The sequence below is a fragment of the Prionailurus viverrinus genome, chromosome A2 (genome assembly GCF_022837055.1).
Source record: "Prionailurus viverrinus isolate Anna chromosome A2, UM_Priviv_1.0, whole genome shotgun sequence".
Lineage (NCBI taxonomy): Eukaryota > Metazoa > Chordata > Mammalia > Carnivora > Felidae > Prionailurus > Prionailurus viverrinus.
Window position 1 is genome coordinate 44,634,153 of NC_062562.1, and position 25,002 is coordinate 44,659,154.

The 25,002-nt window shown below is 37.9% G+C and overlaps 1 protein-coding gene across 1 annotated transcript; it reads right to left on the reverse strand.

Annotated features, from left to right (window-relative positions):
* Positions 1–1,009: 1,009 nt before the first annotated feature.
* On the reverse strand, positions 1,010–24,598 carry CRBN (cereblon). The gene is made up of 11 exons (XM_047834053.1): positions 24,486–24,598; positions 20,262–20,374; positions 19,432–19,634; positions 18,446–18,595; positions 14,376–14,535; positions 5,999–6,061; positions 4,696–4,780; positions 3,982–4,097; positions 3,283–3,347; positions 2,503–2,634; positions 1,010–1,556 (listed from the first exon to the last, which is right to left on the reverse strand). The coding sequence occupies exons 1-11, from the start codon at positions 24,550–24,552 to the stop codon at positions 1,376–1,378; spliced, it is 1,335 nt and encodes a 444-aa protein (XP_047690009.1). The 5' UTR covers positions 24,553–24,598; the 3' UTR covers positions 1,010–1,375.
* Between the last annotated feature and the right edge of the window lie 404 nt (positions 24,599–25,002).

The window sequence follows — 25,002 nt, forward strand, 5'->3', positions numbered from 1 at the left end:
GTTTGAGCTCTAAATGTTTTCAGTAGGTAAATGGGTGCAACGTATTATTTCAACATTGTGACATTTTATTTTTGTGTAGCCAGATAGGTAATTTAAGTCCCACTTAAAAATAGTGTTATATGCTTTTTTTGTTGTTTTTTTTTTTTTAAATATCAGAAACTTTTATTTGCAAGTGTCAGTAAACAAAATAGAACATTCTGAGGTTACACCTTTCAGATGGCAAAAGTAAAAGCAGCGTTCCTTCTCTGTGACTGGTTTCAGTGTAGAGATGTGCTTTGCTATTGGAAATAAGTTTTAGTTTAGTGTAAGACTGAAGAACTAGTACAGTCCTATAAACCCAATGTTCTCAGTAGTAGTAATAGCTTAGGAAAAAAAACTACAATCTTGGCATATACTCTTAAAGAACTGACAGCATTCTTGAGTTGCGTTTCATTTACTTCCTGTATATAAATAATGCAGCATGAGATTCAGTTGATGTTTTAAGTCTAGGCAGTCACAGCCATGGCATGTTTGGTAAAAGAAAATAATATATTACATCACAGATTTTAACAGTCTGCTTTTGGCTGGGCCTCATACATTTTTCCCCCCTTGGTTGAACTTTTTTCCCAGTTAATTCTGTAAAGCAGTGAAGGAATATCAAAATTACACAAATGTGAAAGGATCCAAAAAAACACTTGAACATATAAGCAAAGAGGTAGGTAGCAAATCAGTCTATCTAGAACTTCATCTTAAATTATTGGCTTGTGAGTAAATATTTTACATTATTTAAACAATGAGGATGTGTAATATTGTTTGCTCTTAAAGTTTACTTACAATTTTTTTCAAGTTACATGGAACAAAATTGCTTACAAAATAGAGTCACTGTCACTTGGAGCCTTACTGAACAGGGTATGTTTTAGCATCCCTGCTCCATAGTAGTTTAGGTTCAAATTAAAGAGTAAATACATAAGTTGTTGTTTTTCACTAACAAATACATAAGGAAATGAACACTTTTTTGGGGCTCAAATTGTGTATTTTAACTCTTTAATATTTTCAAAATTTACAAATCAGTATGAGAGAAACTAAAGAAAATTAAAGCCTTTCTTCTTTGCCTCTTTCAAAAAGAGGAATTTCAACTATGTTTTCTGCAGGAAACCATCACTTTCAGTGAGGACTTCATGTCCTATCAGGGACATTCTGGCAAGCCAGAGTATAATGGTACCAAGGTACTAAAGTAGATATTCCTAATTTTAATTTAAATCTTCAAATACCATTTGGAACCTTCCATGTAATGTTGCTTTTTAACTTAGGTATGCATCAAAAGCAGGAATTTCCAAAGCAGATCTGATTTTTAGAAGACCAACTTGATAAATAACTTTATCCCTAATGTATTTGTTTACAAGCAAAGTATTACTTTGTCTGGACTTATCTCATCTTCAGTGTCTGGGATTGTGGGCAACAGAGCAGATCGAGTCAAACCCCAAAACTTCTGAGGTGACATGTCTTTTTTGGTGGCTGTAAATTTCCATCCAATATGGCTTGCACAGATCCTACACTGGGCGATAGTCCAGGCGTACCTAGAAAATTTAAAAAAAGGTATCAGGTAAGGAAACACATTTTTGTATCCCAAGCTATCACGGTAAATCTGTTAGGAAGACAGAGCCAAATTCTGTAATTTTGACTGTGCTCTTAAGCTGTGTAAAACTAATCTTGTTAATGTGGATTAACTCACAGGTACTTTTCCCTGGTGGTTTCATATTGCAGTCATGTTAGAAAACACCAACCAACCACCTCCATAAATATACTGGTGTCAAGTCAAAATGGGGGGGTAGGATGGAGAGAGACCTGTCTACAGTAAGAATGATTTTGTCAGAAGAGTCAAACTGTAACTAGAAAAATCAACCAAACCATTTCTTACTTCCTTAGGGTATATCTCTTAATTCTAGTTTTGTATCAAGTAAGATTGGACAGTTCGAGTCACATGGTCCTAAGTCCAAAATGGCAAGTATACCCACTAATCCATACTCAGCTTACCTCTGACTACTTAGACTTTCCTCAGCCTTAATAGTATTTTCAACAACCCTAACAAGTTTCCAAGTGGTGCTGTATCAGGCTCATACTTTGGAGGCCATTCAGCAAAACCAGGACTAAATGGTTTCTGCATCTGTTTTGTCTATTACTGCTTGGGATATTCTCTGGTTTGACACATTACGGAATATACTGGTTCAGATACAGTTTTGCTGGGTCATAAGCCAGCTGATTTTCAGAATGAGCTAAAATGAAAGAGGTCTGGATTATTTAAGGATAACTGCAGTTGCCAACTTTCCAACTATACATTTAGTGAGACTATGCAAAAATACTGTTACTAGCCATTCTCAAAACGAACAGCATTTAAATAGAATTATTCATCTTAGTGTCTATTTTCGATTATAATTCTAACAACTCTGCTTAGAACTCTGGATTTTTTCTGCCCAGTTAAGGCAGCAAAACCAAAAAAAAAAAAAGTAACCACCACCACATTACCCAGGAAACCAGCTGTGCTCTGTAGAAGGTCGACCTATCAGATTCAAGTTGCAAGCCTTATACACAGTAAGCGTCTCATGCACGTATCCATGAGGATTCACGTAAGCTGCCATCGGCCCACATAACGATAAACTACAAGAGAGAATCAGCACAGAGGATAAGTCAAAATGGGAAGAAAGAAATGTCTAATGAGGTTATAAGAGGGAATAGCTTAGAATCCCGTTATGAAAACAGGAGGTTGGCAGTCAGCCCAGTTTCAGTCTACACGTTTGTAAAATGAGTTAAACTTCATCTAAAGGAGTCTTTCACAGAGGGAGTACAGTGAAAATGTCCTTTTGGTCATCCTTGGGCTGCTGATTACTCTGTAGACAACAATTTCTCTATTGTCCTACACAATAGTGTCCTATTTGCAGTAGCAGTACATGTTCAGAAGCATGTCCTACTTTACCTTTGGCCCTGAGTGTAAGATACTAGCCTAAAGCATTCATGTTATCCTTATTCACTAAAAAGATACACAGATTTTCAAGCAGGAATGGGGAAGAAAGGATTGCCCCCTTATAATTGACTTGACCATGCTGATTAATACCTTACATAACTATTGCTGCTGAGTACCCAATCAGGAAGGGTATCTTAACCCCCTCCTATTTCATTTGCTGAAATGACTGTAATTTAATGGAGGGAAATATATGGAGAATGGATATATAGTCTTGACTATAATTCTGTTATAGGAGTTGGGAAAATATATCCAGAAGTACACTAAAAATGTAATAAAGCTCTCACCTGAATATTTCATTTTTGGTTGTTATTTCTGTTTCTTGACATTGTTTACAGCAAAGAGATGTACACTAAAAAGTTTAAGGGAAAATTAGTGGGGAAAACTCACGTTTGTTTAATTATGTAATTACATAGCTCATCAAGAAACTTTAGAGAGAGTACTGATCCCTCTGAATAACGTTTTCCTTCCAATCATTAAAAACTACAGTTTTTAGAGAAAGTGACACATACTCATTTCTAAAACTAATGACTTTATAGGACAGTGACATATATATATATAACCACATATGCTCCACATACAAATCAAACTTGAAACGTTTAAAGGATGTAAAAACAATCTGAATGTATGTGTGATCCCAAATGAAATGTCTAAATTATTCTTTAAATATTTTTAATGTAGGGATGCTTGGAGGGGGGCTCAGTCAGTTAAGCATCTGATTCTTGATTTTGGCTCAGGTCATGATCTCACTGCTTTTGAGTTGGAGCCCAGTGTCAGGCTCTGTCCTGAAAGCTCTGAGCCTGTTTCAGATTCTGTTTCCCTCTTTCTCTGCCCCTCCCCCACTCATGCTCTCTCAAAAATAAATATTAAAAAAATAAAAAATGTAAATTATATAAAACTAGCAAACAATTAGTTTTCTAACTGCATGACTGGATCCCACAGATAATCTAGCCTAAGACACAGGTGTCATGAACATGGTGACTTACTTTATTCATAATATCTAGTTCACAGCGGAGTCGTTGGATGGCACTACCAATTTTAAGGAGCTGAATCCTTAATACATCATCGATAGGAAGACAAGCAGCTACTCTGTAAGAAAAATCTTAAAGACATGGTGGTTTTTCAAGTTTTATAAAGCAGATAATAAATAATGTCTTTTTGAAATAAACCCTCCCTATAGCATTCACAACATATTTCACATAAACAATACGAAAGTATACTAGCTATCAAGTATATACTCTTAGGAAGTTCTAAAATTAACTTCTTATAATTGGTTTTATAAATGTATTTTAAACATGAAAATCAAGCCCATGTTAATAGAATTTCCTCAAAGACTAGAAAAATGGCTATGGTAACTACCTAATAAACAGTGTGTACATAAGCTACATAAGTCCTAGAACTCGGGTCATATTTAATGCCACCTTAAAGAACAGGGAAAGGAAAGTGTTAACGCTCAAGTTTTTCGATAAGAGCTAGTTACTGCAAGTTGTGCAGAATAGGAAAACTGCCTAAAATTAGAGTGCTCACAGAATTTAAGAGCTTTGCTACAATTCACTAAAATACTTTCTTTTAAACTGCTCAAGACAAATGTGTATGCTTTTCAGAATAAAACTATGAAACTAAAATTTTTGGTTTCATTACACAGAAAACAGTAATTTTAGTAAAACAAAAGCCACAGGAAGGAAGCAGACTTTTCGTACCTATTGGATTTGAAGGAAGAGAATCGTCTTTTAGATTTTCGTCCCATTCACGGAGCTGTTTCTTAATTCTATCCATTAAAGTTTCCTTGTTTAAAGTAAAAGCAGCCATAATAAGGTTCACAGACTTTTTACAATTTACTGCCAGATTTTCAGCTAGAGTTTCAATGTAAGTCCTCACTCTATGTACTAAAATCCAAGTCCCGGTTTCAACTCTGTTGTCTCGTGCACAGATGGTCACGGCCCCGGCTCCTCCACCTGGCACTAAGGTGGCCTTCCAGGCTTCTGTCCTGCACTGTCTTTGTAGTGGCACGTGATCCTGACCTGCTGCCTTCTAGGTGTTTTCTTACGAACTGTGTGGAATTGGCCTCTCTTCCCCCTTTTTCTAGGAAGGCTTTCCTGACTCTGTCCACAGGGATAGCGGCCCCTATAAATTACAGGAGCACTTGCTATTTACACCTTACTTGGCACCCATTTAGTACACAAGAGTGCTTCCTGTCTTTTCACAGGTGTCTGCAAAAAACACTTGTCTGTGGCGCATTTGTAATGGCCCAAAGCGCTGAAGGGCAGAGTGAACTGTCGTTTCTTGCTGTTGTGCTTGTGAGAAGTGCTCAAATTTCAGTATTTACTCTTCCTAAGATTCCAAGTCTTAGGTGAGGGGGTTCACTAAGGGAAATGACTAACATTTGTTGAATGCCTACTGTGTGCCAAGTACAATAACTATCACTCTCCCCATTTTAAAAACTGAATTTATTGAGATAGGTAATGGTTTGCCTCAAACCATATGGAAAATGATAGAAGTCAGGCTTTTAAAAGTCTTTGTGTCTAAAACCCAGATTCTTTGAACACTTCCAGTCTGCCTCTTACTAAGTTATGCAAGGTATGGTGATGCCTAAGTACGACAATTTGAGGAGAAAGAACACTGGTGGATGCAGTAGACTAACGGGTCAGGAGACCTAAGTTCATCTACTTGTTTAGGAAAAAAAACAAAACACTGTTACGGGATTCTTTAATTTTCGAAACCTACCTACCACTTAACACATTTCAAATCCTTAATAGACCCTAAAACATCTCATTACCTTGTCCTGAATTTATAAGCCACTAGAAACTGGGAAAACGAAAAATTCTATAAAAGGGAAGTAAATCCAGCAGAATTTGATTCCTTTGCATTCTACTTAAATGTAAAGAAGGGCATTAGTTCTGAAAATGAGATACCGCTGAGTAGGAAAGCCCATGTTTCATTCTAATGACCCTTGATTATGACAAGGCTTACCCTAGAGATAAAAAAGTACAAGGTAATACTTACAGCATCATATAAGGAATACAGCCAGCGAGGCCATGAAGTCAAATTTGCACAATGAAACTTTCTCTGAAAACAGAAAAAAAGTCACTTAAACTCTATATAGATTCTTCTGGTGGAAAGAACAGTATTTGAAAACTGATTTTGGCCCTGGGAAATATGTTCTAAATTCAAAAATATGGAAAAATTTTGTAGATAACCCTATTAACAGATGATTCATTACCTACTAAATGTGACAATCATGGTTTTACAGCTTTCAATTTATACTGCAAGTAGAATTCTCATTCTTACTGGGATGGTTTAACATTTTAATGCTGAGGATAACTTAGTGAAGTTATGATGAACTTGAAGAGTGACTAAATGTAGTTATGTTACAGCATAACCTATCACATTATATGCCTATTAATCATTTGTTCAGTATATGCAGGGAAACTAAAAATATAATCCAAATTGTCTTTGTGTAAAACTTTAAATGGCTTTAAAGTGAATTACTGTAGAGGCACATATAATAAATGAGCCCATTCTAAGAAAAAAAATGATCATAACTTGAGAGTCCAGGATGAAGTCCCCCATTTCATAGAACTCCGGGAAAGGGAAAAACCACTGGGTAGCTCTTCCAATTGTTGTATTTTAGAATCCAAATGCAAGCATGCCTAAATCCATAGAAAAATGTGAGTTAAATTCCAGTAGAATTTCTGTTTTTGATGGGAAGACTCAATAATTAAAATGTGAGTCCTCAAAGCACATATTCAGTGTAATAATACCAATGAGATTGGAATTTAGAAGCATAACTTAAAGTTCACCTGGAAGAAGAAGTGTGTAAGAACTCCTAAAAAAGTTTGGGAAGAGAAGTATTCTACAGGACACAAAAAATATGATTGGGAATGCGCTATAGCAGTGCTATTAGGAACAAATTGTAAACAACCTAAATGTCAACGAACAATGAATACATTAGAATATGTAATACACTAGGGGATACTTTGCACCTGATCAAACAAGGCATATCAAACCTACAGAGCATAATGAATGATTACATCTTCCTCAATAAAGAAAACAAAACCTATGTAAGTACAGACATTCATAATTTTGTAAACTGTTAACGTGGGGCATGACACACGAAAAGTGGGTGGGAAAGGAGTAAGGTGGCTCAAAAAGGACTGTCCCAGAATAGAACAAGAAAAGCAAGCTGTAAGATTTAACAGAATGAAAGGGAAATCCTGTGCTTGCACCTGCATGACCAAATGAATGGGCATGAAATGAGGAAACATGGGTACACCACACATGTGAAAAAGACTTGGGGGACTCAGCTGATAGATGAACTAACCAATGTGCTGCAGAGCTCACACCCTACTCTCCCTGCAATCTTATGCTAGAAGATGTCCAGAATCTAAGAAGAGACAATAATGTTACCCTTCTGTGACAGTCAGAAATGGGAACTTTAATTGTCAGGGGCAAGGATGCTAAGAGGAGGTCAACGGTTTGCATTAGGGATGTTTAGTTTGGAGCTGCCTCTCAAGGGGACGTGGTACTTTCTTTTAAATAATTTTAGGGAACTACTACATGGGTGAGGATGGACTTGTTTCTCAAGGCTCATCCACTAAAGCTCAAACCAATGGATTCTTTAATGAGAGGAAGTTTTGGCTCAATCTCATCTTTCTTATATTTCAATCTACCAAAAGACGGGTCTGGGATGGCCTCCAAGTACATGTTCAAAAAGTGATTTAAGCCAGAGGAGCCAGATTGTAAGGCACTTAAGTTACTCTCCAATCAGTTCTTTACTTTTAAGACCAAAAACTAAGGCTAAAGAATTTTGTCACACTCCAAATAAATGCTACAGAATAAGCACACAGAATAAAGAACTACAACAGTCTTTCAAGTAACTGTGAATATGTAGTAATAGCAATGGCAACCACTTTATTGGTCTTAAAATAATTCTTTAAGGTTGGTAGTATTATCATCCCCATTTGAAAAAGGAAACAGGCAAAGAAGGATGGTAAAACTTGCCCAAAGTCACGGTAAATGGGGAGCTGCTAGGCTGTGCATCCAGGGAGTCTGAGTGTGACCATTATTCATTCAAGCAATATTCTGAGCACCCAGTACGTAGGTGTCAGGCATTATCTTTACACACTGGGAGTATACATACCAGTGACTAAAACAAAAAAAGGCCAAAATCATTGGAGCATACATTTTCTTGCAGAGCAGCTTACTTTCTAGCTGTATACTTAGAATTACAAAGTGACAAAAATCCAACAAAGCTTCGGTCTGGCAGACTGACACACTACACACTCCCAACTCAGTTATTAGTATATACTTTACACATCAGAATGATCATTTTTATATTACAAAAGTGTAGCATTTTACTTGGCATCCATGTCAAGATAAAGAGAAACCAAAGTAATTTATTCATATTGTAAACATGACTTCCCACTGTAACAGATAGAGAACAGAATGTGGCACACTAGTGTATTAAGAGCAATGCAGCGGGTCAGGATCCTTACCATTCGCCCGCCACCCTGCATCCTTTGTGAATGTGAACACACTGCAACTCATGTGTCTCAGTTCTGTAACTTTTTAAAGTGAGAACATCAATAAAATTCTTTTTCAGGATTATCTTGACAGATTCTAAAGTTCTACTTACAGATCCATTACATTTTTATCCTTAATATTTGTGATGTGCTTTATACAGTCAACTATGCAAACTACAGCTAGCTTTTGAGCCAACGCCCAAATTTAAGCCATTTCAATATCTCAAGTTTAAGAGTCCCAGTTTAGACTTCTGGCACAATGTCAATGGCTCCTGTCTTCTATCTGGGTAACACTGATGGCAAGTTCTGGCAATTTATGAGCATTCTTCACATGTATCAACACCACAATTTACTTCATAAAAGGGCTACTCTTCAAAAAAATTTTTAGTACTAGCCTAAAAGTTAGGTGCTTACAAGTGACCGAAGTATGATTCTCTAGTAAAGAAGTATTCACTCTGGGAACAGGATTTACTATGGAAAGCAGGCAGAAAGGCCCTGAAAATGAATCTGTTCCCTGAAGGCAATCCATCACATTCTTCCATTGTAAACCCTGCTTCAGATTTGCCTTCCAACAATGTGGAATGTTAAACAAATGTGAAATTCCACTTCAATGGCTCTTTGAAGAGTAATAAAATCAGAAAAGCAATGTAAAAGGCGAAACATGAATAATACATCATTGCCACTGATATACACAATGGTCAAAGGTGGTCATTTGTTGTATTAAATCCCATCAGCATCAGCAATGTAAATAATAAAAATAATTTATCCCAGGAATGCAAGGGTATGCTCTTTCCTGCTCCGAGACTGCTAAACTACTAATGGCAGATACACAATTACAAGGATATAACATATGCCTGGGAAATCACTGCTCTGTCCAAGGAAGTCCCTGACTACACACAGCCTAAGCTCTCAAGACCTTTTTTCCTCTAACATAAAAAAAGCCAACAAATGTTACTGTCTTACTGCTACTGTTACTATTCTGGGACAAAGCAAAAAGTTGTCTTCGTAGACAAGTTCCCATGGAAAGGTAAAGCAGTAGTAGCCAGCGAGACCTTGAAAAAAGAAAAGACCAGTAATATATACCAGTCATATATTTATTTACAAAAATTAAAAATTGTCAACAGTTAGAAAAGTGTTAATGGAGGTACATAAAGAGACTGACAACAAAGCAGAAGAAAAGTAAAATAAAAAACATGAATTTGGTCTATGGTAAGGGGGCACCTTGTATCAGTGAAGGAAAATAGGGGCTTTTCAGAAAATGGTAATAGGACAATGAAGAGCCATCTGGAAAAAAAAGTGGAGTTGAATTCATACCAGGATAAACTATATGTGGATAAAAGCTTAAAAAGTTTTGATGACATTAAAAAGCAATGAAATCAAAGTCAAAAGTAAAAGATTACATTCTAAACATTTAAAAAAAAATTCCTTTGTATGAGGAAGTAATTTCTAGCTATAATTCAGAATACAGAAGCATTAACAAAAAAGGTAAATTTAACTACCTAAGGAAAAAAAAAAAAAAACCCTTCTGTGGGACACCAAAGACAAAGTCAAAAGACAAATCACAAACCAGGGAAAATTTGTGGAACTTACTAATTCCAGACAAAGGGTAAGTTTCCTAACATATGAAAGACTCCTAAAAACCCACAAAGAGCAAATACTATGAACAGGGACTTCCTAATAAAGGAAATACAAATTGTAATTCAACACAAAATGTTATACCTCATTTCATATCCAAAGAAATTCAAATTAAACCTCCAAAAAGATTCTGTGTTTTACTTATCAGTTCAGCAACAATTAAGTTGGATAGTACAGTGTGAAGCCATGATGACTACTGCTGTCAGACTACACACAGGAACAACCTCCTTAGTAAGGTACTCCAAGAACATCTGTCAAAATTACGAATGCAGATTCCCTGACATCCAGTAATCCCACTTCCAAAATTTATTATATATTTTTGCCTGTATGGATGGTCATTTGTATACAACACTTAGTGCAGGTCTGTCATCCAGAGGTGACTGGTCATGTAAATTGTAGCCTAGCCATAGAAGTGAACACTGGGGCAACTTTGAAAACAAGGAAGCAGTGCTCCAAAAGTTGATACAGAATAATCTCCTGTAAGAGAGAGTAAGGTCTAGGATAGTAGTGTATCTTTTCACCTAACAAAATGGAAAGAAATGAACATATTTGTGTCTTCAAAGAGAAATTCTCAAAGACCGAGAAACTAACATGTGAGCCCACTTTCAAGGGCTTTGCTCTTCAGAGCCAGAACCAGTGTTCAATTCTTTCCTGCTCCTGCTCCCTATGAGCACCATTTATAAATTTAGCAAGACTAGAAAGATAAGCACCAGTCACTTTAATTGGTTTCCACATTTCATTTCTTTTTACATTTCATATGCAACTCTTTTCTCATCAACACAATAAGACTATATAACAAAGAGAAAGTCTGGGTTAGGAGGGGGTGCACTTAAAAATGTATGTCATATTCCCAAGTACGTTAAAGAAAAGTTTCCTTATTGTGAGAATCCCAATACAATCAACCCAGCCAAGAGTGAAAGGCACTGTGACAGGAAAGGAAAGAAATAAGTATTAGTTTCAAAGATCAAATCACAGAATAAGGAATGTTTCCAGATGGAAGTGAGTTTTGGAAGAGTGTTCCCTGATTATACTAGCTAGCTTCTTAATCATTAGGGACATCTTGTCAGATGCACCCTTGTCAGAATGGCAGATTACAAAGGAATACTTGTGGAAGCTTAATTTTGTCATTTGGAATGTTCAGTTCTCAAGGGCAAATGTTAAGAAAAGTGTGTGCAAACAGTTTCAAGGTTAACTGAATACATCTCAGGAAGGCTACACTGCCGGACCCTTTAAGTATCGTTTCTGCTGAAAAAGTATTTGGCAACCACATAAGCTTGAGTTGGCTTAGAATCATCTAAGCATCTCCCAATACTGACTACCTTAACTACCTCTCAGACGTGTAGACAAATGGATGCACTGCTTCATATCCTGGTGAGATGTAAGAGTCAGATCTGAATAAAGTGAATCGACCCTTAGATCTGTCCTAGGACAAGCAGTGTTATGTGATCCAGTCCCTGATAAGTCAGCATCCAGCTAAAGGCACGGTAAGCTGAACCACTGAGACAGTATCAATCAAAGCACATGGAGTTCCGGCCAATGGCACCTACCACCCCTTTTCCTTCACGTGGTGAGTGGCTCAAAGCGGCCTCTCTAAAGTAGAACAGAGTTTTTAGGTCATGTGCAGTCCAAAATAGATCAGCTAGCCATTTGTCTTGGCCTAGTGATCCAGACCCAAATTTCATAATCTAAGCAACTTTACTCAAATTTTAAAGAAGGAAACCCATTAAACAATTTGAAAAATACATGGGATGAAGGAATTGTATTTCCTTAAACCTTTCATACCTCTCTCCTTCCTGAACACCTTCTGTTTAGTCCTTGGCAACTCTGAATATGAAAATAACATATTATATACATATTATCATTAGAGAAATAAATATGATTATTATTAAAGAAATATCACAAAGGGGAAAGAGGACCTGGTTCCAAACAAACATATGCTTCCTTGGTCTTTGCATTTCTGGCTTTCTTGCTCTTGGTCTGCCAGTGACAATTGAGCTGCAAAGGCTTAATTCAAAACTAATATGACAAGCTAAGATTCTTTTTTTTTTTTTTTAACATTTATTTATTTTTGAGACAGAGAGAGACAGAGCATGAACGGGGCAGGGTGGGGGGGAGGTCAGAGAGAGAGGGAGACACAGAATCCAAAACAGGCTCCAGGCTCTGAGCTGTCAGCACAGAGTCTGACGCGGGGCTTGAACTCATGGACCGAGAGATCATGACCTGAGCCGAAGTCAGACGCTCAACCAACTGAGCCACCCAGGCACCCTGACAAGCTAAGATTCTTTAGCCACAGAATAGAAGAATTCAATCAGTAATACACACAAGAAGTAAAAAACCAGTCTTATTTGTTTAACCCACAGACAGGACACACAACCAGTACAGAGCATTTAAGTCAGGAATCAACTACAATCACTCCCACCCTATGCTTACAAATTTACAACAAGAGTTAAGTTAGGGTTTTTTAACTGTTGCTTTTTAGCAACCAGTCTTAGTGTGGAAGAACTATGATATAAATCGAAATACATTACATTGCCTAAAACCCAATCCTGTGATTGAAATACATAATTATTTAAATACATAGGCAGCACCTTGATGCAGTTTCCTTGCCACATAACACCCCAGCAGCACCCAGTGCTGAACACACTATTGGGCATGAGATGACTTAAAAAATTCCAAAACCATTCCCTTGGAGCCCATGTACATCAGAGCTGACTCTGACGTACTTATTTCAACAGTGACATTTAAAATGACTACATGACAGCAAAATCTTCCGCTGTTCTACCCTTAAACTTAAACAAAGGTAAAAGTGTATTTGAAGTGTCTGTATCAGGTTTGAAACAAGTACTGCCTAGCTATAGAAAAGTTGTCTGCAAAGTTAAAGCATACGTATCTGTTAAATCTTCAAAAATATTAGTTTCAAGGTTGTGTGGGAATCCTTAAGCTATCTATCTCTACATTTCCTATTGGATTCTTTTTAGAAACGCTTGTTAAAACACACAAAACCATATCTCAGACTGTCCAACTGAGGTACAGATTACTAAAAACAAGAAGCCTACAGACACCTGGTTATAAGCCTGCTGCCCCCCAAGGAGCCATCCTCACAAAGTCCTCTCTGAAAACTGGATGAATTCTACCTTAGGAACATTACAAGTGGTGGTACACTGGCTAGTTTATAAGACTCCTTTATCAATTATCTATATTAATTTATATCAAATTAGGATCCTACGAAAATCTGTCCAAAATTAAAACCTGTACCACTTCCTAAAGAGTAAGGAGTGACTGATCAACGTAAGACTTTTCAGATTAAAATGGAAATGTCTCTATATTTTTAAAAGATAGACCTCAAAGAGCCGATTTTTTCTAAGTTTAAAGACTAGTGATCATTTCCTTTATGCAGAAATCATAAATATTAGCTACTTTCTAAATTTATTTAGGTTTCATTTTTTGAGAGAAAGAGAGAGCACAAGTGGGGGAGGGGCAGAGGGAGAAAGAGAATCTTACACAGGCTCTGTGCTCAGCGCAAAGCTTGAACTCATGACTGTGAGATCATGACCGGAGCGGAGAAGAAGAGTCAGACGTTTAACCAACTGAGCCACCCAGGTGCTCCACTATTAACTACTTTATACTCAAAACTGATACATCTGAAAAATGAGTAGGAACAGGCTTCATCAAATTTTTTTCTGGGATAAAGAGTGATCTAGCCTAAAGGATTATGTGTGAGAATTAATGCCCAAACAAGCAGTGCTTTCACAGAGCACACAGTATCAAGCCAATTTTTGTGATGTCAACCATGTTATATAAAAAGAGAGCTAAAATGCTTTCAGAAGTCTAAAAGATTTGGAACATACTACTACCACTTGGAACTCTCCTCTCCTTAAGGTGATGTGTTTATGATTCAAGAGCCAAACATGTAATCTAATTAGAGTTTAGCAAGATTTCCACAGAACTAAAAATCACAAACTATTAACTAGTACACGGCTGATAGGCATAAAAGAACACCTTACATTACTGTGACATTTGACTATTTTTGCAAACTGCTTTTACGTAAATGGCTGCCTATGAAATTTTTAGAAGCTCTAGCTTTGATCAAATGCAGCCAGAGTATTACCACAGAAGGTGTCTGGGGAGTGAATCATGAGACTTGTTTGTGTTCCTTTCTCAAATACAGGAAAAAAGCAACCTGTCTTCATTTTCTGAAGATGCACAAAAAATTAGTTTCTCACCTTCTGGTATTTCTGCCACCATTTATATGAATACTGGTCTTCCCATGAGACAGGTTTTGAAGGAAATATCTGGCATTTATTGAGGGATTCTAACTGAACTGCAGACATGGTTGAAGGCAACACACACTCGGGAAGAATTTGCACTTTAGCTTGCTGGATTCTAAAATAAAGAGAACCAAGCATGGTGTTCATTTTTAAAATAAACTAACTCAAACTACTAAGTTTCTAAACATTATGGGTAATTTTAAATACTAAGATTTTCAGTTTTTTTCTTAAATTTCAGTATTCGTCAAATGCTGACGTTAATATTATTGCAAGAATTTTCAGAAAATACTGTCGTTCGTAAATCATAGCAAAGATAACCTCAAATACAGATTTTCAATCTCACTGTAAAATGGAAAGTGAGATTTGTACATGTCAGACAAACACAGAGTTTATTAATGAAACAAAATTTAAAAAATCAATATACAACCATCTATTACCACTTGATACTTCTAAATTAGTTTCTCAGACATTCTTGGACACTCCACCTCTTCCAGCTCTCCACCTGCTCCCTGGCTGTTACACTTGTCCCTTAAGTCTAATCTCACTGGAGGAGTAGGCAAGTAAAGAAAGAGAAAATCAAGAACCCATTTATGTGAACAGCTAAAAAAAGACTACAGAATTACATGTAGTCTGTATTTCTATGTGCATTCTTTTTCTCCTTCTCAAACATTTAACTTGAAATGCAAAGAATCAAAATATGCATTATATTATCTTCTTTTAATCTAAAAATTAAATTCCCATGAGAGTGAAGTCACCATTTCCAGAATGCTATCTGAGAATATCATAACCGCAAACATCTTAATCATGAGCAAATGCCAATAGGAACACTGTACCTATGAGCTATTTTGTCTGGAAGCATATCTCCTACAGTACAGCTCTTGAAATGTAGACTGTATTATACATTCAAATGCTGGAACAAAAATCTGTCAGATTGCCAAAGTTCAATATATAAAAGGTCTTTGCTTATTATGTTTAGAAATTCTTATGTGGTTTTTCATATTAATCATGGTCCTGACCTACAAAAAGTGAGGAATGAAATTTTGATACGTCTGCTTACTAAATGAAACTAGCTAACTTGGTTAGACTCATTTCACTAACTTCTTTTCTCTCCTGCAAGATCAAAGATATGTCTACACAACTTCTCAGAATGTTAAAACAAACGAACATGTTCAAACTGTGTTCAAATGTTATTATATTAGAACTCCTAAAAACAATAACATCTTTATTTTCTTCACCTGTCACATGAACACAAATACTTGGTTATCATATTTTTAAAACAAAAGTGTGTGGCATTCTACAGAAATGTTTACAAATCCGATTCTTCTTTAAGGTCACCAGTAACTAAATTAAAAATGATGTTTAACTCAACTATCACATAAGATTTTGCTGTATATGGATAAAAACATTAATGCTGTTGAAAAATTGGTTTACTGATCATTTTAATAATCAGTCTGTGGTGCCAGCTGTCTGAATTGCCTTGCAGGCCTGAGCAACACTGTCTGCTCCTCTTGTTAGACACGCCTGGGGTCAGCTGCACACACAGGGCTGGTTCTTTGTTTTTAACGTAAGCTACTTTTGTTTCTTCCCAACATGTTTATAGCAGTTGTTTTGTTATTATAGTTACATAATTTATATAAATGTTACAAAAACCAATGAAATGTGACTTAAGAAAAATTGCTATAAGAAACAAAGCTGAACAATAAAAACTGCTTTCAAATTAGGTTTAGATAGTTCGAGTAATTCTGATGATTAATGGTCTCAATTACCACAAGTAAGAGAACTTCTATAATTCCAAATAGGGTATTAATCTCCTCTTCTTCTCAATATGCAAAGGAATACTCAGGAATTTCTGAAGGGTTCTACAGTGATTCAATGACATACTTACACTTTTTAATTTTTCTAAAAAACCAAAAAACCCTTTCGTGTGTTCAGAAAATGCCAAAGAAATAAAGGCTCTTAGAAAAGGTTAGAAGGCAACCGTATAGTTTTTATAAATGAAGGGTCACTTACGTAAAAGACAAATGACTATTATCTCACACTACTTGACTGGAGAAAGGGAAATTGGCTTGAGTTTCGAAGGGGCTATGGAGGAGTTCTGGGAGAGTGGAAAGAGCATGAGTTTGGAAGTGAGGGGGCCCAGAACCAACCAAAAGTGGCTTACTACCCGCATCACTTCAGGCAAATCACTTAACCTCTCTGGTACTTGTTTGTCTTGTTTGGAAAAAGACAAAACTGCACTAGATTATCTACCTCCAGAGTGCCTTCCATCTCACCACTTCTACTGAAGGCAGCTACAGGGCTAGAGGGGCAGTGGAACCAGAGAAATCTCACTCCATGGAACCTTTTTACACTAAAAAGACTCACTTTTGTAAGAGGTCTTAGCAGCGGGCTACAGAATAACAGAACGTGCCCTTTCCAAGTTTTGTTTAACCCTATCAGTTTCATGTGAATCTTTGCTACTATCAAACACATAGTCTTTGACCTGTTTTCAGAGTTAATTGTCTACTGCCATCTTGTGTTCAAAACAGTCTTCCCACAGTCAAAAGTCAAGAAAGCCTCAGAAACCTAACTTTTCTCCCAAGTTTCTTTTATAGTTCCTATAACATAGTATTCACACAAATAATCAAAGATTTAAAAGAAGGAGGATATGAAGCACTTTAAATATGGAACTGTTAGTAAAATCTGTAGTAACAAAACAGTTTGCTAATTATCACAATACACAGCCATCAGGAGGACACTGTTTGATTCATTCATGTGGCATTTATAGTCCTAACTATAGAACATACAGAAGTGTTAATCATTGATTGTCCTCAGGCAGTTCATCTATTGAGGGAGATAGACATACAATCCTGCAATGACAATACAACATGTTAACACCATGAGAGTCTGCACTGTGAAATGTTCTGGGGGTGGGGGAGCACCACTGAGAGCTCTGGCACCTCACCCCTCATTTCTCTAGCCCCAAAGGGATGCCTCACCCACCTGTACTTACATAATTCAGTGATATTTGTAAATGCCCACCATGAGAACAAAACAAGACAAAACCTCCGAAGTTCTACACGTTCAGAGCATATCTGTTCAACACAGAGGTCAGATAAAATTGTCAGATCTGGTTAGGAGACCAATTCACTAGGACTGGGTGAACCCCAAGAACCTGTATCTTTGCAATACTTCACAGGTGATTCTTATGTGCCAGAGTTAAGAACCACTCTCATACGAGGTAACATGCAATCATCAGGACAAATGCATATTTTGTTTTGCTTTGTTTTTAAAAGGATAAAACAAGGTGAATTGGATTTTTTTTTAAGTGAGGTTAGTGGTCCTTTAACTTGTGAAAAAGCTCAAACCGTGAGAGCTATGCCACACTGTTAAAACAATTATACTTAGAGAATTTCTAAACTTTGTAAGGTATAGAGACAACAAGAATTTACTGATCACTTATTACATAGTTAATACATTTGTGAGTGATATAAAATTCACACCAGAGATGGGCGCTAACTATAAATGGTTCCTACAGCTCAGATGGTGCACTTCGCAGGTGCAACCACTGTGGCTTTCACTATCACAGGAACGCTGCAAACACCACAGCTGTCCTGGTGAGTGCACAGACAGCTAAGAAGCCTGTGGCCTCCCCACCCTTTTTCACTCTGAAGAGAGGCCTTCATTCTCAAAGAAGCCATATCCCCAAAGACATTGTTCTTTGGGTTTATGTTACTATTCTCAAATGTGGAGGGACATGAGAATCACCTGGAAATCAGGACAAAAGATGCTGCAGACTCACCCCAGGTTAACCACTCTCTAAGGGTGGGAGATGAGAATGAAACTCAAGCCTCTATAGTTTTAAAAACCTCCCATGTGGTTCTGATGCATACCCAAGTTGGAAACCACTAGGCTATACCTTCAAAGGGAAAGAGAACAACTAATCAAAAGTTAAAAAATGTCAAGGGTCAGTACAATAGGAAAAAAAATCTAAGAAAACCATCTCATTTAATGATACACATTTTAAGATATATGGTATTTCTTACCCATCTGACTGTGTTCTTAGCTCAAGAACTTTGAACCTTTGTCGTCCAATTGCTTTCACTTTCACTATCTCAATTCCAAAATCCTGTTCTTCTCGATAGGCATATATCTCTGCTGTTGTTCCGAACTGTGCTTCCCTCTCCTGTACATTACTTCCAAGGTAAATTTTAAAAGAAAATAGTTTTGAACATTAAATTTTTAAATATGCAAAGCTGGCAAAAGCAATACACATGATGAAAAAAATATTACACCAAGTAGCCCTTATTGCAAAGCTATCCTAATTTTATTGTAAAATCACATGGGAGAATATAGATATATAATAAAACTTCAGAATTACAATTCGAGCACTTCAGGAAAATAATAGATTTCTAGTTACTGAAGATGATCTAGGATCGGTAGGGGTTTAAAGTCTCGTTTCCCAAACCAGGAATTCTTTTACTTCAGTAGACCATCATTTCTGCTGGTTATTATTAGCAGCATTGTACTGGGGTGGGAAATTCCTGTATTCATTTCTTGCTTCTACTGCTGCTTTCCTCCAGGTGCTATAGGATACTTGAAATTCAGCTTCAGTTTGCCACTGGTCTATAATGTGACAATGTACGAATTTTGAGAGAAAGAAAAGAACAAGCCACTCCTTTGTAAAGGTAACCCTTTACATTAAAATGGAAAAGCCCTCTTTCTCCTTAAATAATGAAAGTTACTGAAAATCCAATTCCAGAAATTTTTATTAAGTATTAATGATTTTAAAAATTTCAATTACCAGAAGGCTTAATGTGTATGACAGGACATATCTGATTTGGATGGTAATGAGAACAATAAAAATACTCCCACTTGTACCTTCAGTCTTTTCATCACAATTTCTTACCTCACATTCGTATCCAATCTCTTGTGCATACAAAATAATAGTCAGTTTTGGCTTTAACACTGACCTCTGCTGTGACTCTACATGAAAGAGAGTATGTTAAGCAAATCCACTCTAATATTTTACCTGTATGCAAGAACCGCAAAGGTTCTGTCTTTCTGAATTAAATTCCGCACCATGCTGACTTCCTGAGGACGAAAGAGCTGAAGAGGTAAGGTCTGCCCAGGAATCAGGATCATCATCACCTGTGGCAGAACTGGAATAACCTGGCAGCTGTCGTCATCATGCAGAGTCCTGCCATGAAATTCTTCCATATCAGAGCCCAGATACTATTTAAGAACGAACACAATGATACACGGTCAGAGATATGTCATAATAAGACAAGCTCAACAGACCAAAGAACAAATCAGATTAAACAAAATATAAACGATAGGTACAACATTTATTTAAATAGTAAAGTTGGTGTATCAGCATCCCACGTGAAAATCTCATTCTGATTCCATTTCCATTATCTTGTGAAGATTGTCTCACACACAAATTCAAGAGCATTTTTTAGTTCAAAATATTTTATTTTGACTAAGATAAGAAAACTCTATGTCCAAATATCACAAATCACCACTATAAAATGTCAGCATGTTAGCTAACACCCTGGTACCAAGTAGTACAGAAAGTAAAAAGTACTTTTGTAGCCCTACCACAAGAGGAAACGTATGAAGGATGAGAATTCTTCAAAGAATGAGGACATAGTATGAATCGAGGACATAGTATGAAACTGCTGGAAAATAAGAGTTAATTAAGTATGGGTATCAACTGGAAAACAGAGCACGTCCTCCTCCACAATGTCTACCGTGAGGTAATATCCAATGATGCTAAACTCAGTTACTTGTTTTTAGAAACCTCTATCTACTGTTATATTTATGGATCTATTAGAGAAGATCGGCTACTAAATTACATACTGTATGTGATGTTGGCAGACTGGTGTCAAAATTTATGACGTTTGGTTTTTTGGCTTCTTTGCTATCCTGGTCTTCAACTTCCATTTCAATTTCATCTTCTTCCTCACTCTCTGCTGTAAAAGTAGAAGATTTTGAGGGAAAAAACGGATGCAAGAAAATGTCAAAGTGATATTCACCTTCAAATGCAGAGTTCTTTCATGAGGCTTCTGAGCCCCAGAGAAGAGGGCTTCTTCTAAACACTACTCGCATATTGTAATCTCTACAGTACTGTGAAAAGGCAGCTCAAGGGCTGGGTGTATGTATGGCTCTCCCATTAACTACATCTTTTTTAAATCAACTATTTTTTTTTTAAGACTAGTTTAAAATTTACATAAAGGCTGCAAAAATAGTACCGAGATTTCCTGTTTATCTCCCATACACTCTCTCCTCTAACTTCTTAGTATGGTACATTTGTCTAAAAATCAGTGTTGGTACATTACTATTAACTAAACTCCACATTTTATTTGGCTATCCTTATTTTTATCTAATATCCTTTTTCTGTTTCAGGATCCCATCAAGAGTAGCACATGACATTTAGTTGTCATATCCCCTTAAACTCCTCGGGGCTGGTTTCTCAAACTTTCCTTGTTTTTGATGGCCTTGACAGTTTTGAGTACTGCTTAGGCATTTTGCAGTGTCCCTCAAACAGAATTTGCTTGATATATTTCTTATTATTACAATGAGGTTATGTACTTTGGGGAGAACATCACAAGAGGCTAAAGGCTGTGTTTATCATATATCAAGGGTGCATACTATTAATATGATTTATCACTGCTGATGTTGCCAGTGATCACCTAGCTGAGGGATTGTCAGATTTCTCTACTGTAAAGTTACTACTTTGCTCCTTTCCACTTTGTACTCTTTGGAAGCCAATTACTAGGCAAAAGTCACACTTAACAAGGTGAGGGATTATGCTCCCCACTCCTTGAAGGGGAACTATCTACATAAATTTTTTAAATTCTTATGGAGGAGAGATTCCTTTCTTCTCTCTTGCCAGTAACTAAAAGGACTTAGACAACTCATTTCACCTGAAATGATCCGCATCTGAAAAATGACAGGCAGGAACAAGACAATCTCTAAACGTCTTTCAAACTCTTAACTTTAAAGAATTCTTGGAGAAGACAGAAAAGAGGGAAAGAAGGAAGGAAGAAAGATCCTTTAATTAAAATAGGAAAAGATAACATTAGTACCCAGCAAAAACATTTTCATAGCAGTGACACCAATTCCCTGGCTGTCACTATACTATTAAAAAATGAAATGTCTGTCATCATTTTCATAGGAATTTCGCTTTGGAATTTTAAATTCAAAAATAAAGTTCACTTGAAACATAAAACGTATTTTAAAGGAAACATTTTAGAAAACTTTCCCCACACACAATTTTTAAATTCTGAAAACTAAACTTATCTACTTTAAAAACCTGATGTTACTGATAATAGAAATGAGAGTCAGAAAAAGCTACACTAAATAGGCACTATTCTACTAAATGGAAGTCTGTCTTGTTAATGCCAGTGGGTAAAATTCCTATCCTAGATCTGCAGTTCTCAACTAGGGCTGATTTTACCCCTCAGGGAATATTTGGAAATGTATGGAAATATTTTTGGTTGTCACAACTAGGGAGCCCTACTGGCATCTAGTGGGCAGAGGACAGAGATGCTGCTGAACATCCCACAAGCTGCAGGACAGTCCCCCACAACAAAGAATTTTCCAGCCAAAAAAACCAAAAGTGCTGAGGTTGAGAAATCCTGGCATAGACAAAGTGAATCTCGTTTTTGACCTCATATTTCATGTATTTTCAAATGCCCCAAATACACTTCTGAATAGATAAAACGTTAATGCAAAATTGTCATTTTCTTTTGGGTATAAGACTATTTAAATCAAATTACCTCCAGCTAGGTTTCTGACAAGAAAAAAACAAATGTTTTCCAATGCAGTAATTGCCTTGGACTTTCTATTAATTCTTAGAAATTCGTAGGTATTAGGATTTGTCAAAGAGAGTAGTGTAACTTATTTAAACTTATATTTAAATGGTGAGTGGTCTAACACTTCATACAAATTTTTGCTAAGAACACAAAAGTTTCACCAAAAGGTAACAACAACAACAACAACAACAACAACAACAACAACAAAAATCTCAAGCGCTTTCCTTATATACGGTAGCCTTTCTCATAAATATGGCCAAAACCCACTTCCCCCTACTCAACTGTTTATTTATTAATGTTTCCCTTGGCCAACACAGATTCTTTGCATCTTAAAGTACTTCCTTTTCACTTAAAGAGTATTACTCTTCAAAACAACTCATACTACATAGGGGAGCCTATGTGGCTCAGTCGGTTAAGCATCTGACTTCAGCTCAGGTCCTGACCTCAGCCCTTCTGAGTTTGAGCCTCGTATCGGGCTCTGTCCTGACAGCTCAGAGCCTGAAGCCTGCTTCGGATTCTGCGTCTCCAACTCTCTCTTCTCCCCCACTCATGCTCTGTCTCTCCTTCAAAAATAAATAAGCATTAAAAAAATTGAAAAAAAAAAAACTCATACTACATGAATTTATGGACAATCCAATGCTTCTTCACAAAACTCACCTATGATTTACAAAAGCCTAATTATTATATCTACAACCTCTCTGGGCCTTCTCACTCCTTATTCTTTTCAACAAAACACATACTGACTATTCACAACTATCAGGGTGAAGTCTGATGACTCATCTCATGCAGGAGCAGCATATGAATGCCAACAGAACATCAGTAACCTCCATGAAACGGGATTTGGCACATTCAGAGTGGGGCTGATGTCTCTGAAATAAACAGCTCAGCTCTTCAGTCAAAGGCTGACAGACTTACCTTTATGTCAATTCAGCTAGGTTGGCTTCAGGAACAACCACTGTGGTTTATTTTTATATAAAAGGTCCCTCCTACATGGTGGGCATGCAATCAGTCTTCTCCAATGCACACAACTCCCAGTAGACAAATTAATCCTCCAAGTAAAGCTTTCCTTGGGCAACTCCCTATAACCCACAATTGATTCTTGGCAACCCACAGAAAAAAGCCCTAACCCCACTGGCAAGAGACGCAAGCTCCCCCAGAACTGAAACACAACCTACCTGCTAGGCCTTCTCTTCCACAACCCCATCCTAAGTATGTGCTTTTGGATGTCTCCAGACCCATCTCACAATGCTTTACCCCAATCTCTCTGAAGGACAATACGAGCATCAACTTATCTGGCCCTAAACTTCTGCCTCATACAGATTATAGACCTCCTCAAGTTCCAGACTGTGTATCATACCTCTTCTCAGGTCCACAACACCTAACTGGCACACAGAGAAGGAACTCAGCTAACAGCCCCAGTTTGTCGGGTAACCTCTTGGAAAGCATATCCTCTACAGCCTTCCATGACAAGTCTGTACAATTATTCCATGCATTTTTTTTCTGTCCAGGATTCCAATATAAAGCCAAGGTCCAAATTTTCACGAAACAAAGGAAAAAGAAAATTGAATTTAACATCACACTTATAAGTCTCTCTAATCAAGCATATGAAAGACATGCTTGAGAAAAACATGCTAGTACTGTCTTGTCAGTGAAGTGGGTAAGCGACATTGGCTATGCTGACAAAAAGACTCAAACTGCTGTCCTGGGGCTGCTACTGTGTCACCTTGGGCAAGTCACTGAACTAAACTGCTCATCCATTTCTCACTTACCAAACCGGAATCAGAAAAGTTATGTGGGGAGAATTAAACAGAGAAATGCACGCAAAACGCTTACCGCAGGGTCCGTGACACGTTAAACGTTTAACATCTGTTAGCTGTCATTCTTACTGAACGGAACAAGTCCAGAAAAAGTAACGGTTGCTAAACTGACCAGATCCCCCATATCCCCTCCCTCCATCCCCCTGGTTTTAACCCATTTCCTAGGACTCAAGTTCTGCACACAAAACGGACGGAGAGGGAAGGGTCCCTGTCCTTAGGAGCAAACCCCCTCCCCGGTCCAAAACCCTCGTTCATAGCCTGAGGCGATCCAGCATGAGACAGAAGCGCCAGGACTAGGTCGCTGGCCAAAGGCCTGAGGTGAGGCCGCTTCCCGGGGCGCCCCTGCAGGCCTCGGTGCTCCACCCCGTCCGTCTCCCCAGCCCTGCGGCACCGCTCACGGCTCGAGCCTCGCCCCGTCCCGCCGCCAAGGACCGGCCCCGGGAGGTTACCAGGGAGGAGTGGCAGGTGGTTGCCCATGTCGTGCGCAGCGTCCTGCGGATCCCTCTCGTCGGCCATGTCTGTTTACCCGCAGAGGAGGCTGGGACAGGGCGGCGCCCGGGCAGCCGGGGGAGAGTCCGCCCCGCGCCGCCGCAGCCGCGCACGGGGGCCACAGCGCCCTCTGGCGGCCCCCAGGGTCCACAGCTCGCCGGCCGCAGCCGGGAAAGGGAGCTGCAGGCTGGAAGACTGACTGACTGGCCGCGGGGGCTGAAAGCTGTCTCTGCCACCGTGACCTCGTGACTTTCCGTCCGTCGCACACACTGCGGAGCCCTGGCCTGGTTCCAGCCCCCCGGCGTGACATTTCACCTGTGGGGGAACTGAGGCTCAGGTGCTTTGTCTCCACCTCGCTCTTGACGAAGCGGGCGGGGGACAAATAGAAACCTGTTTATACAGCGTAAACTCCAATTCTGTAAAAGTACACAAATGAAGGCTGGAAAAATGCATCAGTTTTTCCGAAGGTAGTTAGAT

Excerpts from the sequence above, each read along its gene's own strand:
- CRBN (XM_047834053.1), bottom strand. The coding sequence starts at position 24,552 with ATGGCCGACGAGAGGGATCCGCAGGACGCTGCGCACGACATGGGCAAC. Across the intron at positions 20,375-24,485 it reads CCACCTGCCACTCCTCCCTG|CAGAGAGTGAGGAAGAAGAT; the intron begins GTAACCTCCCGG and ends CTACTTTTACAG. Across the intron at positions 18,596-19,431 it reads TTTGCGGTTCTTGCATACAG|TAATGTACAGGAGAGGGAAG; the intron begins GTAAAATATTAG and ends TTACCTTGGAAG.